The following is a 17,616-nucleotide window of genomic DNA, read 5'->3' as shown; positions in this document are numbered from 1 at the left end:
AAAATAAAAAGCTAAGAGAATCAGAAAAATGTCACCACACAACACAAAATTAAAGTAGGATTGAAAGATTTAAGGGCAGAAAATACCTGAAAAGTATACCAGTTCCTAGAAAATACTTCTCTGCAAATAAGTGAAAAGGTTTTCTGGAAGACACTTTGTGGCTGCAGGACAAAGTTTGTAATTTATCACCTCAGCTTTCAGCATCCCACTACCCCTTCTCAATCTTAGGCATCAGTCTTAAGAGAACAAGACACCTGAAAAGAACAGCATTATTTTCTACAATTCTATGTACTCCCATCCCACACTTGGTGATAAGATCCACTTCTCTGCCTATTCCTCTAGTTTCACCTGTGGTTCAATGTTTTCTCATCAGAGAGGTTTCTACCCAAGAGATATCACATCAGTTACTGCTGCTGAAAACCAAAAAAGATTTTTCTCCAAGCGCAATCGACATTTCATTCAAATTGTTATGCCTGGTCTTCAAGGCTCTTTATATAAGAACATAAGCAATGCCTCCTCTGGGTCAGACCTGAGGTCCATCGTGCCCAGCAGTCCGCTCACGCGGCGGCCCAACAGGTTCAGGACCTGTGCAGTAATCCTTTATCTATACCCCTCTATCCCCTTTACCAACAGGAAATTGTCCAATCCTTTCTTGAACCCCCAGTACCGTACTCTGCCCTATTACGCCCTCTGGAATCACATTCCAGGTGTCCACCACACGTTGAGTGAAGAAAACTTCCTAGCATTCGTTTTGAATCTGTCCCCTTTCAACTTTTCTGAATGCCCTCTTGTTCTTTTATTTTCCGAAAGTTTGAAGAATCTGTCCCTCTCTACTCTCTCTATGCCCTTCATGATCTTGTAAGTCTCTATCATATCCCCTCTAAGTCTCCTCTTCTCCAGGGAAAAGAGACCCAGTTTCTCCAATCTCTCAGTGTATGAAAGGTTTTCCATACCTTTTATCAAACGTGTCGTTCTCCTCTGAACCCTCTTGAGTATCACCATATCCTTCTTAAGGTACGGACGCACCATCGCCCGATACAACGGCAGGATAAATTCTTTTGTTCTGGTTGTAGTACCCTTCTTGATTATACCTAGCATTCTATTCGCTCTCTTAGCGGCCGTTGCACACTGTGCCGTCAGCTTCATTGTCATGTCCACCATTACCCCCAAGTCCCTTTCTTGGGTACTCTCATTCAATAACATCCCTTCCATTGTATAGCTGTACCTTAGGTTTCTGCTTCCCACATGTAGTACTTTACATTTCTCAACATTGAACTTCATTTGCCATCTCGTTGCCCATTCCCCCAGTTTGTTCAAGTCCCTTTGTAATTCTTCGCAGTCCTCTTTAGTCTGAGCTCTACTAAATAGTTTGGTGTCGTCCGCGAATTTTATTAACTCACACTTCGTCCCTGTTTCTAGATCATTTATAAATATATTAAATAGCAACGGTCTGAGCACTAAGCCCTGCAGAACACCACTCGTGACCCTCCTCCAGTCTGAGTAGTGGCCCTTCATTCCTACCCGCCAACCAATTCCTGATCCATCTATGTATGTCTCCTTCCATCCCATGGTTCTTCAGTTTCCGAAGTAGGCGTTCATGGGGTACCTTGTCAAAGGCCTTTTGGAAATCTAGATATATGATGTCTATGGGGTCTCCTCTGTCCATCCGTCTGTTAACTCCTTCAAAGAAGTGCAATAAGTTTGTTAGGCACGATCTCCCCTTGCAGAATCCATGTTGGCTGGTTATCAGAAGTTTGTTTCTTTCAAAATGTTCATCGATGTTGTCTTTTATCAGCGCTTCCGCCATTTTCCCCGGAACCGAGGTCAGACTCATCGGTCTGTTGTTTCCCAGGTCACCTCTTGATCCCTTTTTAAAGATGGGCGTAACATTGGCTATCTTCCATTCCTCCGGGATCTCGCCTGTTTTCAGGGATAGATTGCAAATTTGCTGAAGTAGTTCCGCTATTTCCTCCTTTAGTTCCTTCAGAACCCTTGGGTGGATTCCATCCGGAGCCGGCGATTTGTCAGTTTTTAATTTTTCTATCTGCCTGCATACGTCCTCAAGGCTCACTTCCATGGATGTTAATTTTTCTGCTTGATCTCCATTGAAGATTTGCTCTGTTTCCGGTATGTTGGATGTGTCTTCATTTGTAAATACAGATGAGAAGAACATGTCTTTCTGCCACTTCTTTCTCCTCCTTCACCACTCCCTTCCTGTCTCCGTATCCCTGCATTTCTTTATGATAAACTTAAGGGGTATGTTCCCTCCAGAAATCTACATTTGTCACAGAAGTCTTTGCTTCAGTTGCTTCAAATGAAGAGTATTCTATTACGCATAGAAAAGTTTTGATAAGCGATGGAATCAAATTTTAAATAAGAACATAAGAATTGCCGCTGCTGGGTCAGACCAGTGATCCATTGTGCCCAGCAGTCTGCTCCCGCGGCAGCACTTAGGTCAAACACCAGTGCCCTAACTGAGACTAGCCTTACCTGCGTACGTTCTGGTTCAGCAGGAACTTGTCTAACTTTGTCTTGAATCCCTAGAGGGTGTTTTCCCCTATAACCTCCTCCAGAAGAGCGTTCCAGCTTTCTACTACTCTCTGGATAAAGAAGAACTTCCTTGCATTTGTACGGAATCTATCCCCTTTTAACTTTAGAGAGTGCCCTCTCGTTCTCTCTACCTTGGAAAGGGTGAACAACCTATCTTTATCTACTAAGTATATTCCCTTCATTATCATGAACTTTCCGATCATGTCATAGAAATATAGAGAATGTCCCCTTTCAGTCTCCTCTTTTCAAGGGAGAATATGCCCAGTTTCTCTAATCTCTCACTGTACGGCAACTCCTCCAGCCCCTTAACCATAGAAACATGATGGCAGCATCCACTATCTCCTCCTCTTCCTATAGGCTAAGGCTCTTTACACCTGCATTGTGAGGTCATAGAGCTTTATGGTTATAGAAACATAATGACAGATAAAGGCCAAATGGCCCATCCAGTCTGCCCATCCGCAGCATCCATTAGCTCCTCCTCTCCCTATTGGCTAAGGCTCTTAACATTTGCATCTCCTCTTCCTATAGGCTAAGGGGCTCATAATCGAAACAGAAATAAGTCTAAAAACCGGCCTAAATCAGCACTTGGATGATCAGTAACACAAGTCATCCAAGTGCCAATAATCAAACCGGGTTTTAGACGTGTCTAAAAATGACTTAGGTCTTCACAGTTCTGCAGTGCGCCAAGAGCTAAAAGGGGCATTTCAGGAGAGGTGTTGAGGGCGGGATTTGGGCTGGACGTGGGCCATCCTAGACTTAGTCGTACTTCATGTATAACCAAAAGTTTTACAACACTGCCTAGACGGAACTTGGACGTTGTGACTTAGGCCATCTAAAACCAGGTCTAAATCCACAGAAGGTATCCAAAGTGACCAGATAAGTACTGCAAACACAAAGTACAAATCCCCACACACTGCCCCAGTGATCACTACCTCTCCCCCACCCCCATAAAAGTTGTTAACAACAACTTTACATATCTGCCTCCAGAAAATCAGCACCTGGCAGCCTGGCATAGAAAAGCCTTGTAGAGCTGCACAGAAGTGGCTTAAGTGGTCTTGGGGGTGGGTTAGTGAACCATAGAGAGGAGAACCCAGGCCCATAAGCCACTCTAATCACTGTATTCATAGTGAAACATGTGCACCCCCCAAAACTTGAAAACTTTTGTGGGACACCATCTACTAAATAGCACAATATCTCCAATTATGTGGCATTCAGAAGACAACCTGGATTTTTGAGTTGAGTTATGGTTCAAGTTTGATTCTAGATTGATTCCGGATTTGTATACGTTTTAATTTTTAAACTGTATTTTTCTACTATTTGTTAAATGCTGGTTTGCTGAGACCCAGGCAGGCCTCTGCAATCTACAGCAGATCGACAGGGTAAGAAGGGAACACTAAGAGCGGTTCCTGCAATCATAAAGCCACGAGACCCAGGCTGGCCTCTGAAATCCACAGGAAGAGGAGATTGGCAGGGTAAGAAGGGAACACTCCATCCAATCCCATCCTACCCCACCGGCAGGAGCACATTGATGATCCCAGAAGCTCCGCTCTCCGAAGAGAAACAGTGGTTCCTGTAGCCTTAAAGGCACAAGACCCAGGTGGGCCTCTCCCGCTGGTGGGCCCTGCCGAAGGTGTGGCTCATGTGGACTGAGAGGACAGAGAGGATATTCTGGACTGATCACCATAACGTAGATCTTATTCTGAATGATGGGTAGATACATAAGCTAACCAGGGATGCAATGGATACAGGTTTGCTGTTTAACTCTGCTAGGCCCCTTCAAAATAATAGAAAAAGTAGTGGAATGTGCACATAGTAATTTCACTCAGAAAGGCACAATGAACAGGGTACATAGTCCTAGAAACCAAGGTAGCCATAGTTACATGCAAATCTCTGCCCAAATATAACAATGCGGCATGTAAGGTTCCAAAAGTAGTTATAGGTAATGGCAGAAGTCGCCAACTCTCCATCAAATAAGCAAAAAGTGGGAACATAAACACCTAAAATGGATAGAGTGCCGTTGAAACTCCCACTAGAGAAAAATATATGCCAATTGCATGTCTTTATCTGAATGCTTGATCTGTAAGCAACAAGACATTAGTCCTGAAGGATTTAATAAGTAGGCACCAAGCAAGAATAGTATATACTATATAACAGGCATGAATCCCAGATGTAGACTTCCCCATTTTAGCAGATCTTTGCCCCAGACATCTAAAGAGAGGAGGGGGGTTACTTGTATTACACAGGTCCTTTTTCTCCTTAAAACTAATAGACAACACAAATGACCAGGGACTAGAATATATGATCTGCAGTATGCAAAATTCAAATGGTGAAAAAGAGCTATGTATATTGCTAATTTACAGACCACCTGGTAACTGGAACACAGTTCCTTACCAAACTTCCCCCCCCCATAAAAGGAGGACACTGTCTAGATTTTATCTCCCTACACAGCACTGTACTGAGCAACTGGACTCTCAAATTAATTAATCCAAACGAGCCTCAGACAAATAAGCAGGACCGAACCCAAATGTAGAGAAAGCAATGTTACTTACCGTAACAGTTGTTATCCAGGGACAGCAGGCACCTATTCTCACTAGTGGGTGATGTCATCCGACAGAGCCCCAATACGGACGTCTCACAAGCATGTCTTGCTTGAAGAAACTTAGAAGTTTCGAGATGCCAGCACTGCGCATGTGCCAGTGCCTTCCCGCCCGATGGACCGGGCGTGTCTCCTCAGTTCAGGTAGCTAGCCGAGAAGCCAACCCAGGGGAGGAGGGTGGGACGTGAGAATAGCTGCCTGCTGTCCCTGGATAACAACTGTTATGGTAAGTAACATTGCTTTATCCCATGACAAGCAGGCAGGTATTCTCACTAGTGGGTGACCTCCAAGCTAACCTCAATGGGATGGTGGGAGAGTTGGCAACTTAGGAGAATAAATTTTGTAACACTGTTTGGCCAAACTGTCCATCCCGTCTGGAGAAAGTATCCAGACAATAATGAGAGGTGAATGTATGAACCGAGGACCAAGTGGCAGCCTTACAAATCTCCTCAATCGGTGTCGATCTGAGGAAGGCTACAGAGGTTGCCATTGCTCTGACCTTATGGGCTGTGACCTTACAGGGAAGGGATAATCCAGCCTGGGCATAGCAGAAAGAGATACAAGCCGCAATCCAGTTGGAGATGGTGCGCTTCGATACAGGTCGTCCCAACTTGTTTGGATCAAAGGAGACGAAAAGTTGAGGAGCAGTTCTGTGTGGTTTGGTGCGATCCAGGTAGAAAGCCAAAGCACGTTTACAGTCCAGAGTATGAAGAGCTGATTCTCCAGAATGAGAATGAGGCTTTGGAAAAAACACTGGAAGTACAATAGATTGGTTGAGATGAAATTCAGAGACCATCTTAGGCAGGAATTTTGGATGAGTGCGAAGGACCACTTTGTCATGATGGAACACTGTGAAAGGTGGATCCGCCACTAAGGCCTGAAGCTCACTGACCCTGCGAGCAGATGTGAGGGCCACCAGAAAAACCACTTTCCAGGTGAGAAACTTAAGAGGAGCCTTGTTGAGAGGCTCAAAAGGAGGTTTCATAAGCAGAGAAAGGACAACATTGAGATCCCAAACCACTGGAGGAGGTTTGAGAGGAGGGTTGACATGAAAAAGTCCTTTCATAAATCTGGAAACCACAGGATGAGCAGAGAGAGGTTTCCCTTGTAGAGGCTGATGGAAAGCCGCAATAGCACTCAGGTGAACTCGTATAGATGTAGACTTGAGACCAGACTGAGACAGGTGTATAAGATAGTCCAATACAGAGGATAGGGAGGCTCACTGAGACTCCTTGGAATTGGAAACACACCAGGAAGAAAATCTAGTCCATTTCTGGGAGTAGCATTGACGAGTAGCAGGCTTCCTGGAAGCCTCCAAGACATCCCTCACCGCCTGGGAAAACTGGTGAGGAGTTACGTTGAGAGGAACCAAGCTGTCAAGTGAAGAGACTGCAGGTTGGGATGAAGTAGAGATCCTTGATGTTGAGTAAGTAGTGAAGGAAACACTGGAAGAAGGACCGGCTCCCTGCTGCTGAGTTGAAGCAGAAGGGAGAACCAAGGTTGCCTGGGCCACCGAGGAGCTATCAGAATCATGGTGGCCTGGTCGGATCTCAACTTGACCAGAGTCTTTTGAATGAGAGGAAATGGAGGAAACGCATACAGAAAGCGATTCCCCCAATCCAGTAGAAAGGCATCTGCCTCGAGGCGATGAGGGGTGTAGATCCTGGAGCAAAACTGAGGCAGTTTGAAGTTGTGGGGGGCCGCAAAGAGATCTATCTGAGGCGTCCCCCATTGTGCAAAGATCTGATGAAGGGGGTTGGAATGGAGGGTCCATTCGTGAGGCTGGAGGAGACGACTCAAGTTGTCTGCCAAGACGTTGTCCTTCCCCTGAATGTAGACAGCTTTGAGGAAGGCGTTGTGGCGAACCGCCCAATCCCAGACTCTGAGAGCTTCCTGGCAGAGGGAGGATGAGCCCGTGCCCCCTTGCTTGTTTATATAGTACATGGCGACCTGGTTGTCTGTGCGAATGAGGACCACCATGTCGTGAAGCAGATGTTGAAAAGCTTGAAGAGCATAGAAGATGGCCCTGAGCTCTAGAAGATTGATCTGATGGAGTCGGTCCGCATTGGTCCAGAATCCCTGAGTGCGAAGCCCATCCAGATGAGCCCCCCATGCATAGGTCGAGGAATCGGTTGTGAGAACCTTCTGGTGGGGAGGAGTGTGAAACAGCAAACCACTGGATAGATTCAAAGAGGTCATCTACCAAAGTAGAGACTGCAGAAGAGCAGGAGTGACTACGATGTGTCGAGACAACGGGTCGGACACCTGAGTCCATTGAGAAGCCAGGGTCCACTGAGGACTCCTGAGATGGAGTCTGGCAAAGGGCGTCACATGAACTGTAGAGGCCATGTGGCCCAGGAGGACCATCATCTGTCTCGCTGAGATGGTCTGGCGAGAAGACACAAACTGGCAGAGATGAAGAAGAGCATCCAGGCGCTGAGGCGGAAGGAATGCTCAAAGCTGAATGGTGTCCAGGACCGCCCCGATGAAGGGGAGAGACTGGGAAGGCTGTAGATGAGATTTGGGGAAGTTGATCTCGAAGCCCAAATTCTGCAGGAAGCAAATCGTGGCCGAGGTCGCCGAAATGACCTCTGGGGCAGACGGGGCCTTGATGAGCCAGTCGTCGAGGTAGGGAAACACCTGAAGACCCCTGTTCCGAAGTGCAGCGGCCACCACCACCAGACACTTCGTGAAGACTCTGGGAGACGAGGACAGGCCGAATGGAAGCACTCGATACTGCAGATGTAAATGTCCCACCCGAAATCTGAGGAACTTGCGGGAGGCCAGATGAATGGGAATGTGCGTGTAGGCCTCCTTGAGATCCAGAGAGCATAACCAGTCGTTCTGCTCGAGGAGGGGGTATAGAGAAGCAAGGGTCAGCATGCGAAACCGCTCCTTGACCAAGAACTTGTTGAGGACCCGAAGGTCTAGAATGGGACGGAGGTCACCCGTCTTCTTCGGGACGAGAAAATACCGGGAGTAGAAACCCCGGTTGTGCTGTTCCACCGGGACCGGCTCGACAGCCCGAAGCCGGAGCAAAGCCTGAGCTTCCTGAAGAAGAAGGGCGGTCTGCGTCAAGTTGGAAGGATACTCTCTTGGAGGGTGGTCCGGAGGGACCCGATGGAATAGAAGAGGAAAGGACCCAGAGGTCGGTGGTAATAGCCTCCCATCGATGATAAAAATGGTGGAGGCGACCCCCGATGGGAAAAACAGGAGGATGCAGAACAAGGTCGGTTATGCTCCCTGGAATAGAGTCAAAACGGCTGAGTAGCCTTCGGTGCAGCCGGCGTCTGGGATTTCTGCTGAGCCTTTTGGGGAGGCTGTCTCTTTGCCGGTTGCCTCGCAGCAGGAGTCTGCCGTGGAGTGTAGCGCCACTGATAGATCAAGAGCGGTCTAGAAGGTCGAGATTGTTGAGGCTTCGGCTTAGGCCGAAGGATAGATTGGAAAGACTTCTCATGGTCTGAAAGTTTTTTGGTAACAGTCTCGATTGACTCGTCGAACAGATCCGCACCCGCACAAGGCACATTGGCAAGCCTGTCCTGGAGGTTCGGATCCATGTCAATCGTTCGAAGCCATGCCAAACGACGCATGGCCACGGAGCAGGCGGCAGCACGTGCCGAGAGTTCAAAGGCATCGTACGAGGATTGCATCAGTTGAAGACACAGCTGGGAGAGTGAGGCTACCACCTCCTCGAACTCGAATCGAGCCTGAGAATCGATGAAGGGAGTAAACTTTCGCAGCACCGGCAAGAAGAACTCCAAATATGAAGAAAAGAAGAAATTATAATTGAGAACTTGCGAAGCCATCATCGAGTTCTGGTATATTCTTCTACCGAACTTATCCATTGTTCTGCCCTCTCGTCCCGGTGGCACAGAGGCATAGACTTGGGAGGGATGAGAACGCTTCAGGGAGGATTCGACCAGCAGGGATTGATGGGAGAGTTGAGCCCCCTCAAAACCCTTGTGATGGACAATGCGATATCTTGCATCCAATTTGCTCGGGACCGCAGGAATTGAGTACGGCGTCTCAAAGCATCTCATAAATGTCTGATCCAGCAATTTATGAAGAGGAAGCCGAAGAGACTCAGCAGGAGGATGAGGCAAGTGCATGGTGTCGAGATACTCCTTCGAATACCGAGACCCAGTGTCCAAAGTAACATCCAAGTCATCTGCCATTTGACGGAGAAAGGAAGAAAAAGACAACTGGTCTGCCAGTACCGGCCTCCGAGACGGACTGGATGAAGTGGAAGCCTCAGGATCCATAGAGACTTGAGAGTGACAAGGAGAATAAGAGGTAGATGGTTCCTCGTACTCCGGCCCCTCCGGGGGCGACAAATCAGAGGAAGAGTACCCCAGACGTGGCAACTTCTTCTGTGGCAAAACCTCAGAATGGCGCGAGGAGTGCCGAGATGAGTGCCTGAACCGATGCCCCTCCCGGTGCCTGGAGGGAGAGCGAGAATGGCGATACTTCGCATGGTCCCCTGAAGCTTCCAGTGAATGAATAGGACTGGAAGCAGTAGAGCAAAGGGGCGGGATGGAGGCCGCCTCACGTGATGCAGCCCAGGCCTGGTATGGAGTGCGGAAGAACTGCCCAAGGCTTCGATTACCAATCGGGGGAACAGCGCTTTGTTGGCGCGGAGGTGTAATGGGCTCTAAAGGAGGCATGTCGCTAATGGAAGCCCGCCTCAAGGGACCAGCCGCCCTTCGCCGCTCCTCCTCGTCAAGCAATGAGATCGATCGAGGAGGAGGAGGAGGAGGAGGAGGGGGCGGTCCGCCCCCTGGGACCGGGACCGGGAGGTCACCCTGGATGGAGGCGATTAACCTGGGTCCCATAGTTTGCATGAGCTCGACAAACTGAGCTTCAAGCAGGGACCGAAGCGAAGCCGATATGGGGGGTTCCGCACCGAAAGGGGGTCCCCCAGCACGGTCTTCGCGCTCCTTCGTGGTCGAGTGCTTCTGCTTGGAAGCTTTCGGCACCTTAATGACCACAGGTGGAATAGTGGAGGGCAGTACCTGAGTGGAGGAGACGGGGACAGGCACCGACGCCGAACTCGGGGCCGAAACCGGAGTAAACGAAGCCGGCTTCAGAAGGCCTGGAGTAGCGGGAGTAGCAGCTGGCTTCGCATGGACAGGCGAAGCGGCCGATGACGTCGAAGCCGAAGGTTCTTTAGCAGCTTCCATCTTAAACATCGACTCCCACAACAGACAGCGCTGCTTAAACGCCCGCGCTGTAAGAGTGGAACAAGGCTGGCACGATTTCGGGAAATGTTCTGGACCTAGACACTGCAGGCAGCGTCGATGCGGGTCCGTCAACGAAATCGCGCACTGGCACTTGCTACACTTTTTAAAACCGGTGATTGGCCGGGACATAGGCCGAAAAAGCTCCGCCGCAAAATCGAAGGAGCTGGGCCTGAGCCACGTGGCCGACCCGGCCGACTCGCTGGAAGAAAAATTTTTTTTTTAAAGAATAAAGAAAGAAAATACACGATAAGGAGTAAAAGAAACCCAAAATCGCGGAAATTAGAAGGCAAAAACGGGAATTCAGTCAGCGCAGAATTGAAGTAAAACTTCTCAGCTCCGCGGAAAGAAAAGAACTGAGGAGACACGCTCGGACCATCGGGCGGGAAGGCACTGGCGCATGTGCGGTGTGGGCATCTCGAAACTTCTAAGTTTCTTCAAGCAAGACATGCTTGTGAGACGTCCGTATCGAGGCTCTGTCGGATGACATCACCCACTAGTGAGAATACCTGCCTGCTTGTCCTGGGATAAAAAATAAACACAGTGCTCAGAACACTTTTCTCTACATTCAGGTTTGGAGCACAGGTTTTTCTCAAATTTGTTGTTGAGTTTTCTACTGTGCTCCCCTGTATGTAAGAGGAGCCTATGATTACCAGACTTTAAGCCTGTGTGGCTTTTACTATTTAGCTTGGATTGGAATGTCCTGCTTATTTGTCTGAGGCTCGTTTGGATTAATTAAGAAGAGCCTATGATTACCAAACCTTTTTTTTTTTTTTTAAATCATTTTTATTAAATTTTTTCAGGTATATAAATACAAGCAATACAACAACCAACAACTAACAAGAGAAATAGCAGGAACAGTCAGGTCTTTCGCGTCATTCCTTCACGAAGACCCGCAGAAACCAACCCCCCCACACCAGAGTCCCCCCCACCCCGCTCTCCAGTGTCAAAAGCTCAATAAAGAACTTCGAGCTCTAGGGGACAATCCCTCCCAAACGGGAGCCCATATTCTCCTGAATTTCCTCCATGGCCCAGAACCTCCCCTCCGAACATCCAGATATTCAAATTTCAACAAAGTAAACAATTCATTTCTCGACATAGTAAGAGTAAGCACTTTAGCTTGGCGTCACAACAGGATACACTTCCGGGCCAATGAGGCGGCCTTTTGCAATAGCATGCTGCCCCCTCTAGACAAACCCAAATGAACCCCCTGAAAAAAAGAACAGAACATCTGCCCTCAAGGGAATCTGTTTGCGCAGACTGCAGGTACAGTGCTACAAAAGACCAAAACGTTTGAAAACGGTAACAAGACTGAAACATGTGAAGCAAGCCTGCAGGATTGGACTGGCACCTAGGACACCAAGCATGAAAGGCATATCCAGAAACACAGACCCGGAATGGGGAGATATGCAGCCGCAAAAGAAACTTGAAGTGCTGCTCCTGCAGTACCACAGAGTCATCCGAGGAAGATATTTCATAAGACGACGAACTCTGGGGCCCTTGATATGTTCAGATGGGGAGAGATCCTGGTTCCACACAGCTGCCACCACCTCAGGATCTCAAGGTGCTGCGAAACAGCCCAAATTGACTTGATGGAAAGATAAGCTAATCCGAGTCAGACGGGACAAAGTCAAAATCTCACACACCACATCCGCCCTGTCTTTGTTCAAAGTAGCAGCATCCAGAGTGGAGATAAGACACCTGGCGATAGAAAAGCCAATCCCGAGCCTCCAAGAAACCCGCCATCTGTAGATCCTGAAAAGAACGAGGCAAACCCTCCTCCGACACCATATCACGCACAAAGCATAGTCCACGAGCACTCCAGCGCTGTAAATATAGTTTGGAAGCATCAGGATCCAGGACTCGATTACCCCACAAGGGCAACAGAACCGTGGAGGTAAAACGCAAATGCATGCGTTTACACAACCATTTCCAACATTGTCTCATGGACGATTACCACACTTTTAAACCTGTGTGTGCTTATTTGTCTGAGGCTTGTTTGGATTAATTAATGTGAGAGTCCAGTTGTTCAGTACAGCGTTGTGTAACTTGAATGTTTATAAACAACCAAGAAAAAGAGAGAAAAAAATTAGTATACAAATAAGAAGGGCAAAAACTAGTCGAATCAAAAATAAGCCCCTCACATTCAATAACGTCAAAATAATATAATAATAAAAATGGAAAAGCAAAAAAGTGTAAATGTCAGAAATAGACTTATAAACAATTTACAAAACTTTATTCATTCAGAAATATTATAATATGAAAAGTATCATTAACTTAATAAGACTATTATAAAATCACTATAAAGATATATAAAGACTCAAGCCCCACTAGCAAAAAATGTAAGCTTCATGATCATGAATGAAAAAGGGATCCCAATAGCAAAAGTTTCCACCCTTTAAACACTTTTAGATCTAGAAAATATCATCTATATAAACCAAGAAGAGTGCTCAGAAGCAAAAACATCAATAGTAGAATGAATAGATACAATTTTAAATGTATAAAACAAACATGTATGGTAGCATAACAGCTTAAAAGATGCAAAAACGATTGTAGTTTGCTGTCTCTGTCCTGCAGCCCTTTTTGTGGAGTGGGATTATGTTGGCGGTTTTCCAGTCCAAGGGGACCCTTCCTGTGCTTAGGGAAAGATTGAAAAGAACAGATAATGGTTCTGCCAGGACTTCCCTTAACTCCCTGAGCATTCTGGGGTGTAGGTTATCCGGTCCCATGGCTTTGTTTACTTTGAGTCTTGATAGTTCGTCATAGACGCTACTGGGCGTAAATTCGAAATCTTGAAACGGGTCTTTCTGGTTATCTCACGTCTGCAGCTGTGGACCAGCTCCCGGCGCTTCGCAGGTGAACACTGAACAGAAATATTTGTTTAGTAGTACTGCCTTCTCAGAATCTGATTCCGCAAAGTTACCGTCCGATTGCTTCAGGTGTACTATCCCATCTTTGTTTCTTTTCCTGTCACTAATATAGCTGAAGAAAGATTTATCCCCTTTCTCAATTTTCCGTGCTAGCTCTTCCTCCATTCGGAGTTTGGCTTCTCTGACTGCTGTTTTGACAGCTTTAGATCTGTCTAGATAGTCCTCTTTCGCCCCCTCTCTGCCTAAATGTTTGTAGGTGATAAATGCGTCTTTTTTCTGTTTAACTAGGTCTGAAATTTCTTTACTGAACCATTGGGGTCTTTTGTTTCTCCTGCGTTTACTTACTGTCTTTATGTATCGGTCTGTTGCTTCGTGTAGGATGGACTTCAGAGATGACCACATATCCTCCTTATACTTCTAATTATGGTATCCCCCCAAGGATCCATATTATCCCCACTTTTATTCAATATTTTTCTTTCTCCATTATTAAGCCTATGCCAATCTATAGGCTTCACTTCCTTCACTTATGCTGATGATGTTCAATTGCTCCATCCACTAAACCCAGAAAACAAAGATGAAATAAATAGAAAGCTACTAGATATTAAACAATGGCTTAGCTCTAATATGTTAGCATTAAACATACAAAAATCCAAAATACTATTTTTCCTTTGGAAAAAAGACATAAATTTAAGTGCTCCATTTATATTAGATAATGTTCATCTAAAATCAGTAAAATCCCTAAAAATACTAGGTATTACTATAGATGATAGGTTATCTTTCCACGAACATATAACTAACACTGTCAGATCTTGTTTTTATAGGTGTGTATGATCCGCTCAATTGCTAAATTTTTAGAACCAAAATCACTTAATATATTGATCCATTCGTTAATTATTTCAAAACTTGACTACTGTAACTCTTTATTAATAAATGTCACCCAAAAAGAAAAGAAACGTCTTCAGATAGTTCAAAATATCGCCATCAAATTAATACACAAACGCAAAAAATTTGATCATGTTACTCCGCTCCTGATTGAATCACATTGGCTTCCTGTTGCTCATCGCATTACCTTTAAAATTTTACTTTTAGTTTTTAAAACACTGTCCTCAAACGAACCCCAATTCATTAACAAATTACTTATTCCCCATAGTGCATCGCGTTCTTTAAGGTCCATTAATCAAAAACTCTTAACAGTTCCATCACTGAAAGTTATTGGAACTCGTCGTCATGATATTTTCTCTGTAATGGCCCCACAATTATGGAACACCTTACCTCAGTATCTAAGAGAGGAAAATAACCTAAAACATTTTAAAGGCTTTCTGAAGAGCTTCCTTTTTAAAGACGCTTTTAACTTATAATCATATTTAATGATTATCTTCTTTTTTTTAATCTTATTCCCCTTACCTGTTGTTTTTACCATTCATGTTTCCTTTTTATTAATACAATTGTAGTTCTGCCCTTTTTACCCTTATGTATGTTAGTTTTTATGTCAAACTTATGTAATCTATTATAAATAAGCTAATGTGTACACCTTCTTGAGACGTTGTCGGTCCGGCTGTCGGTTTGTAGGTCAGGTTGCTGAGTTGGGCTTAGGGTTGATTCACAGTTTTCAGTCTTGCTGGGACCATTGGAAATGGAGTGGGGGGTCAGTTTTGGCCTATCTCCAACTTCGTAGCTACTGTTCGTCGCTCCTTACACCGGTTAATTCCATGCCCACTTTTCCCCCATTGGATCAGATCTTTCTTTCCATCTCTCTTGAGTTTAACACGGTCTCGGGTTGGTACCAGATAGGGAAGTCATGGAAGCCTACACGGGTTTTGGACTTGATGGCAGAAGATCGGGGTTCTGAGTTGGGAGAGGCAGTTACTGCTGATGAGTTGGCCCTGTGCTCGGACCGCTGCTATTTAATATATTCATAAATGATCTAGAAACAGGGACGAAGTGTGAGATAATAAAATTTGTGGACAACACCAAACTATTTAGTGGAGCTCGGACTAAGGACGACTGCGAAGAATTTCAAAGGGACTTGAACAAACTAGGGAATGGACGACGAGATGGCAGATGAAGTTCAACGTTGAGAAATGTAAAGTATTGCATGTGGGAAGCAGAAACCCAAGGTACAACTATACGATGGGAGGGATGTTATTGAAGGAGAGTACCCAAGAAAGGGACTTGGGGGAAATGGTGGACATGACAATGAAGCCAACGGCACAGTGCGCAGTGGCCGCTAAGAGAGCGAATAGAATGCTAGGTATAATCAAGAAGGGTATTACTACCAGAACGAAGGAAGTTATCCTGCCATTGTATCGGGCAATGGTGCGTCCGCATCTGGAGTACTGCGTCCAATATTGGTCACCGTACCTTAAGAAGGATATGGTGTTACTCGAGAGGGTTCAGAGGAGAGCAACACGTCTGATAAAAGGGATGGAAAACCTTTCATATGCTGAGAGATTGAAGAAACTGGGACTCTTTTCCCTGGAGAAGAGGAGACTTAGAGGGGATATGATAGAGACTTACAAGTTCATGAATGGCATAGAGAGAGTGGAGAAGGACAGATTCTTCAAACTTTCGAAAAATAAAAGAACAAGAGGGCATTCGGAAAAGTTGAAAGGGGACAGATTCAAAACGAATGCTAGGAGGTTCTTCTTTTCCCAACATGTGGTGGACACCTGGAATGCACTTCCAGAGGGCGTAATAGGGCAAAATACAGTACTGGGGGTTCAAGAAAGAATTGCACAATTTCCTGCTGGAAAAGGGGATAGAGGGGTATAGAGGATTACTGCACAGGTCCTGGACCTGTTGGGCATCCGCGTGAGCAGACTGCTGGGCACGATGGACCTCAGGTCTGACCCAGCAGAGGCATTGCTTATGTTCTTCTTTAAATTAGATCTTAATTTTTAACTGAAGATATCTACTCTCAGGAATATGTATTTAGGTTCACTAGACACCCCTCCGGAAGTTTTACCCCTCTGACATTCTACACCCAACGCACACCCTCCATTATCCCACCACCAACACATCCTCCACTCTATTTCCCAAAGAGACCATATACCTGTTTTTCAAATAGGCAAAGCCCCTGCCAGACACCTTCCCCAACTCTACCAGCAACCAGCCCTACCTCCTCGTGTGCAAAATCACCATTAGTACCATGCCTCAATCCAAAACAATATTCCCATCTCTCAAATACCCAAAGCTTCTACCAGACAATTCCCCCCACTGTACCAACTACCAGCCCCTCCCTTCTCTGGCGATCCGTCACCAGAAGTGCTATGTCACTATCCCCCAACCTCAACAGCCACTCCTCCCACAGCAATATCCCTGTCTCTGATTTCCGAAGCCCCTGTGACACACCTTCCTCCCACTTCACCAGCCAGCCCTCCCTCGGCGCTCTCTCACCAAAACTATCACGCCTCACCGCACTCCACCACAGCAGCCTGTTCTTTCTCCAAGCCCCAATTACACAAAATCACATGCATTGACGGCCTCTAAACACACACACTCCACCCCCCACAATCCTCCCTCTTTCTCTCCTACGACTATCTCTTCTCCCACCCCCCCACAATCCTCCCTATTTCTCGTCTGCGATTATCACCTCCTACCTTTAAACATGTCTCTGAGGCCACCCGCAACTTCCCTTCAGCATTCCGCCCCCTTCTTGACGCTACTTCCCGTTTCCAGCAAGATGGGAGGCGCCTGAAGGAAACAAGTTGTAACGTAAGGTGAACAGGATGCCCGGGAGGGAGCAGGGCGGGAGATGCATTTGAGAGAGTGAAAAAGTATGACTTTTGGAAGGACTTATGTGGGTTATTAAGTTCCGCTTCCCCTCTCACTGCACTTGGGAGAGGTTGAGATGCCCGTGTTGGGTTGTTGAGGAGCCGCAGTTCGCCAAAGAGCTTGGGAGTGGATGCAGCAAATGGCACATACTCCTGTAACACGCAGATTTGCATATGCACTGTTCCTTCCTGCACAACTGCTACCTTTAAATCTGTAAATGGCCTATATGCAGGGGTGTCCAATGTCGGTCCTCGAGGGCCGCAGTCCAGTCGGATTTTCAGGATTTCCCCAATGAATATACATGAAGTCTATTTGCATGCACTGCTTTCATTGTATGCTAATAGATCTCATGCATATTCATTGGGGAAATCCTGAAAACCCGACTGGATTGCGGCCCCTCGAGGACCGACATTGGACACCCCTGGCCTATTGCGTAGGTAGAATTGAATGGGCCCTACGTGGGAAAAATTGAGAATGGGCCACCTTTAACAAGAAAATAGGACACATGGCCATGCCCCCAGTTCCGCCCCAGCCTTCCCCTAGCTTCACCCCTCCCCTAGGCAGTTGCCTGCTGTGTGCAGTCAGGGCC

The 17,616-nt window shown here is 46.4% G+C and overlaps 1 protein-coding gene across 6 annotated transcripts in view; it reads right to left on the bottom strand.

The window, feature by feature from the left end:
- The window catches only part of TBC1D20 (TBC1 domain family member 20), a 116,758-nt gene extending 99,510 nt beyond the window's left edge, over window positions 1-17,248 (bottom strand). Inside the window, exons 1-2 of one of the 6 annotated variants that reach the window (XM_033963382.1) lie at window positions 16,650-16,766; window positions 87-161 (exon numbers count right to left, since the gene is read on the bottom strand). Coding sequence is in view for 1 of the 6 variants with exons in the window: in XM_033963379.1 (XP_033819270.1) it covers window positions 16,853-16,862 (10 nt within the window). In the remaining 5 variants the exon portion in view is untranslated. Of the gene's footprint in view, window positions 1-86; window positions 491-13,598; window positions 13,623-16,649; window positions 16,784-16,852; window positions 17,168-17,230 lie in introns of those variants that run through there. The other 5 variants (XM_033963384.1, XM_033963379.1, XM_033963381.1 and 2 more) reach the window with 5 other exon arrangements.
- Window positions 17,249-17,616: the final 368 nt, after the last annotated feature.

The sequence above is a fragment of the Geotrypetes seraphini genome, chromosome 11 (assembly GCF_902459505.1).
Source record: "Geotrypetes seraphini chromosome 11, aGeoSer1.1, whole genome shotgun sequence".
NCBI lineage: Eukaryota > Metazoa > Chordata > Amphibia > Gymnophiona > Dermophiidae > Geotrypetes > Geotrypetes seraphini.
The sequence above is the reverse complement of the archived record's forward strand: the minus strand, read 5'-3'. Positions and strand labels throughout refer to the sequence as shown.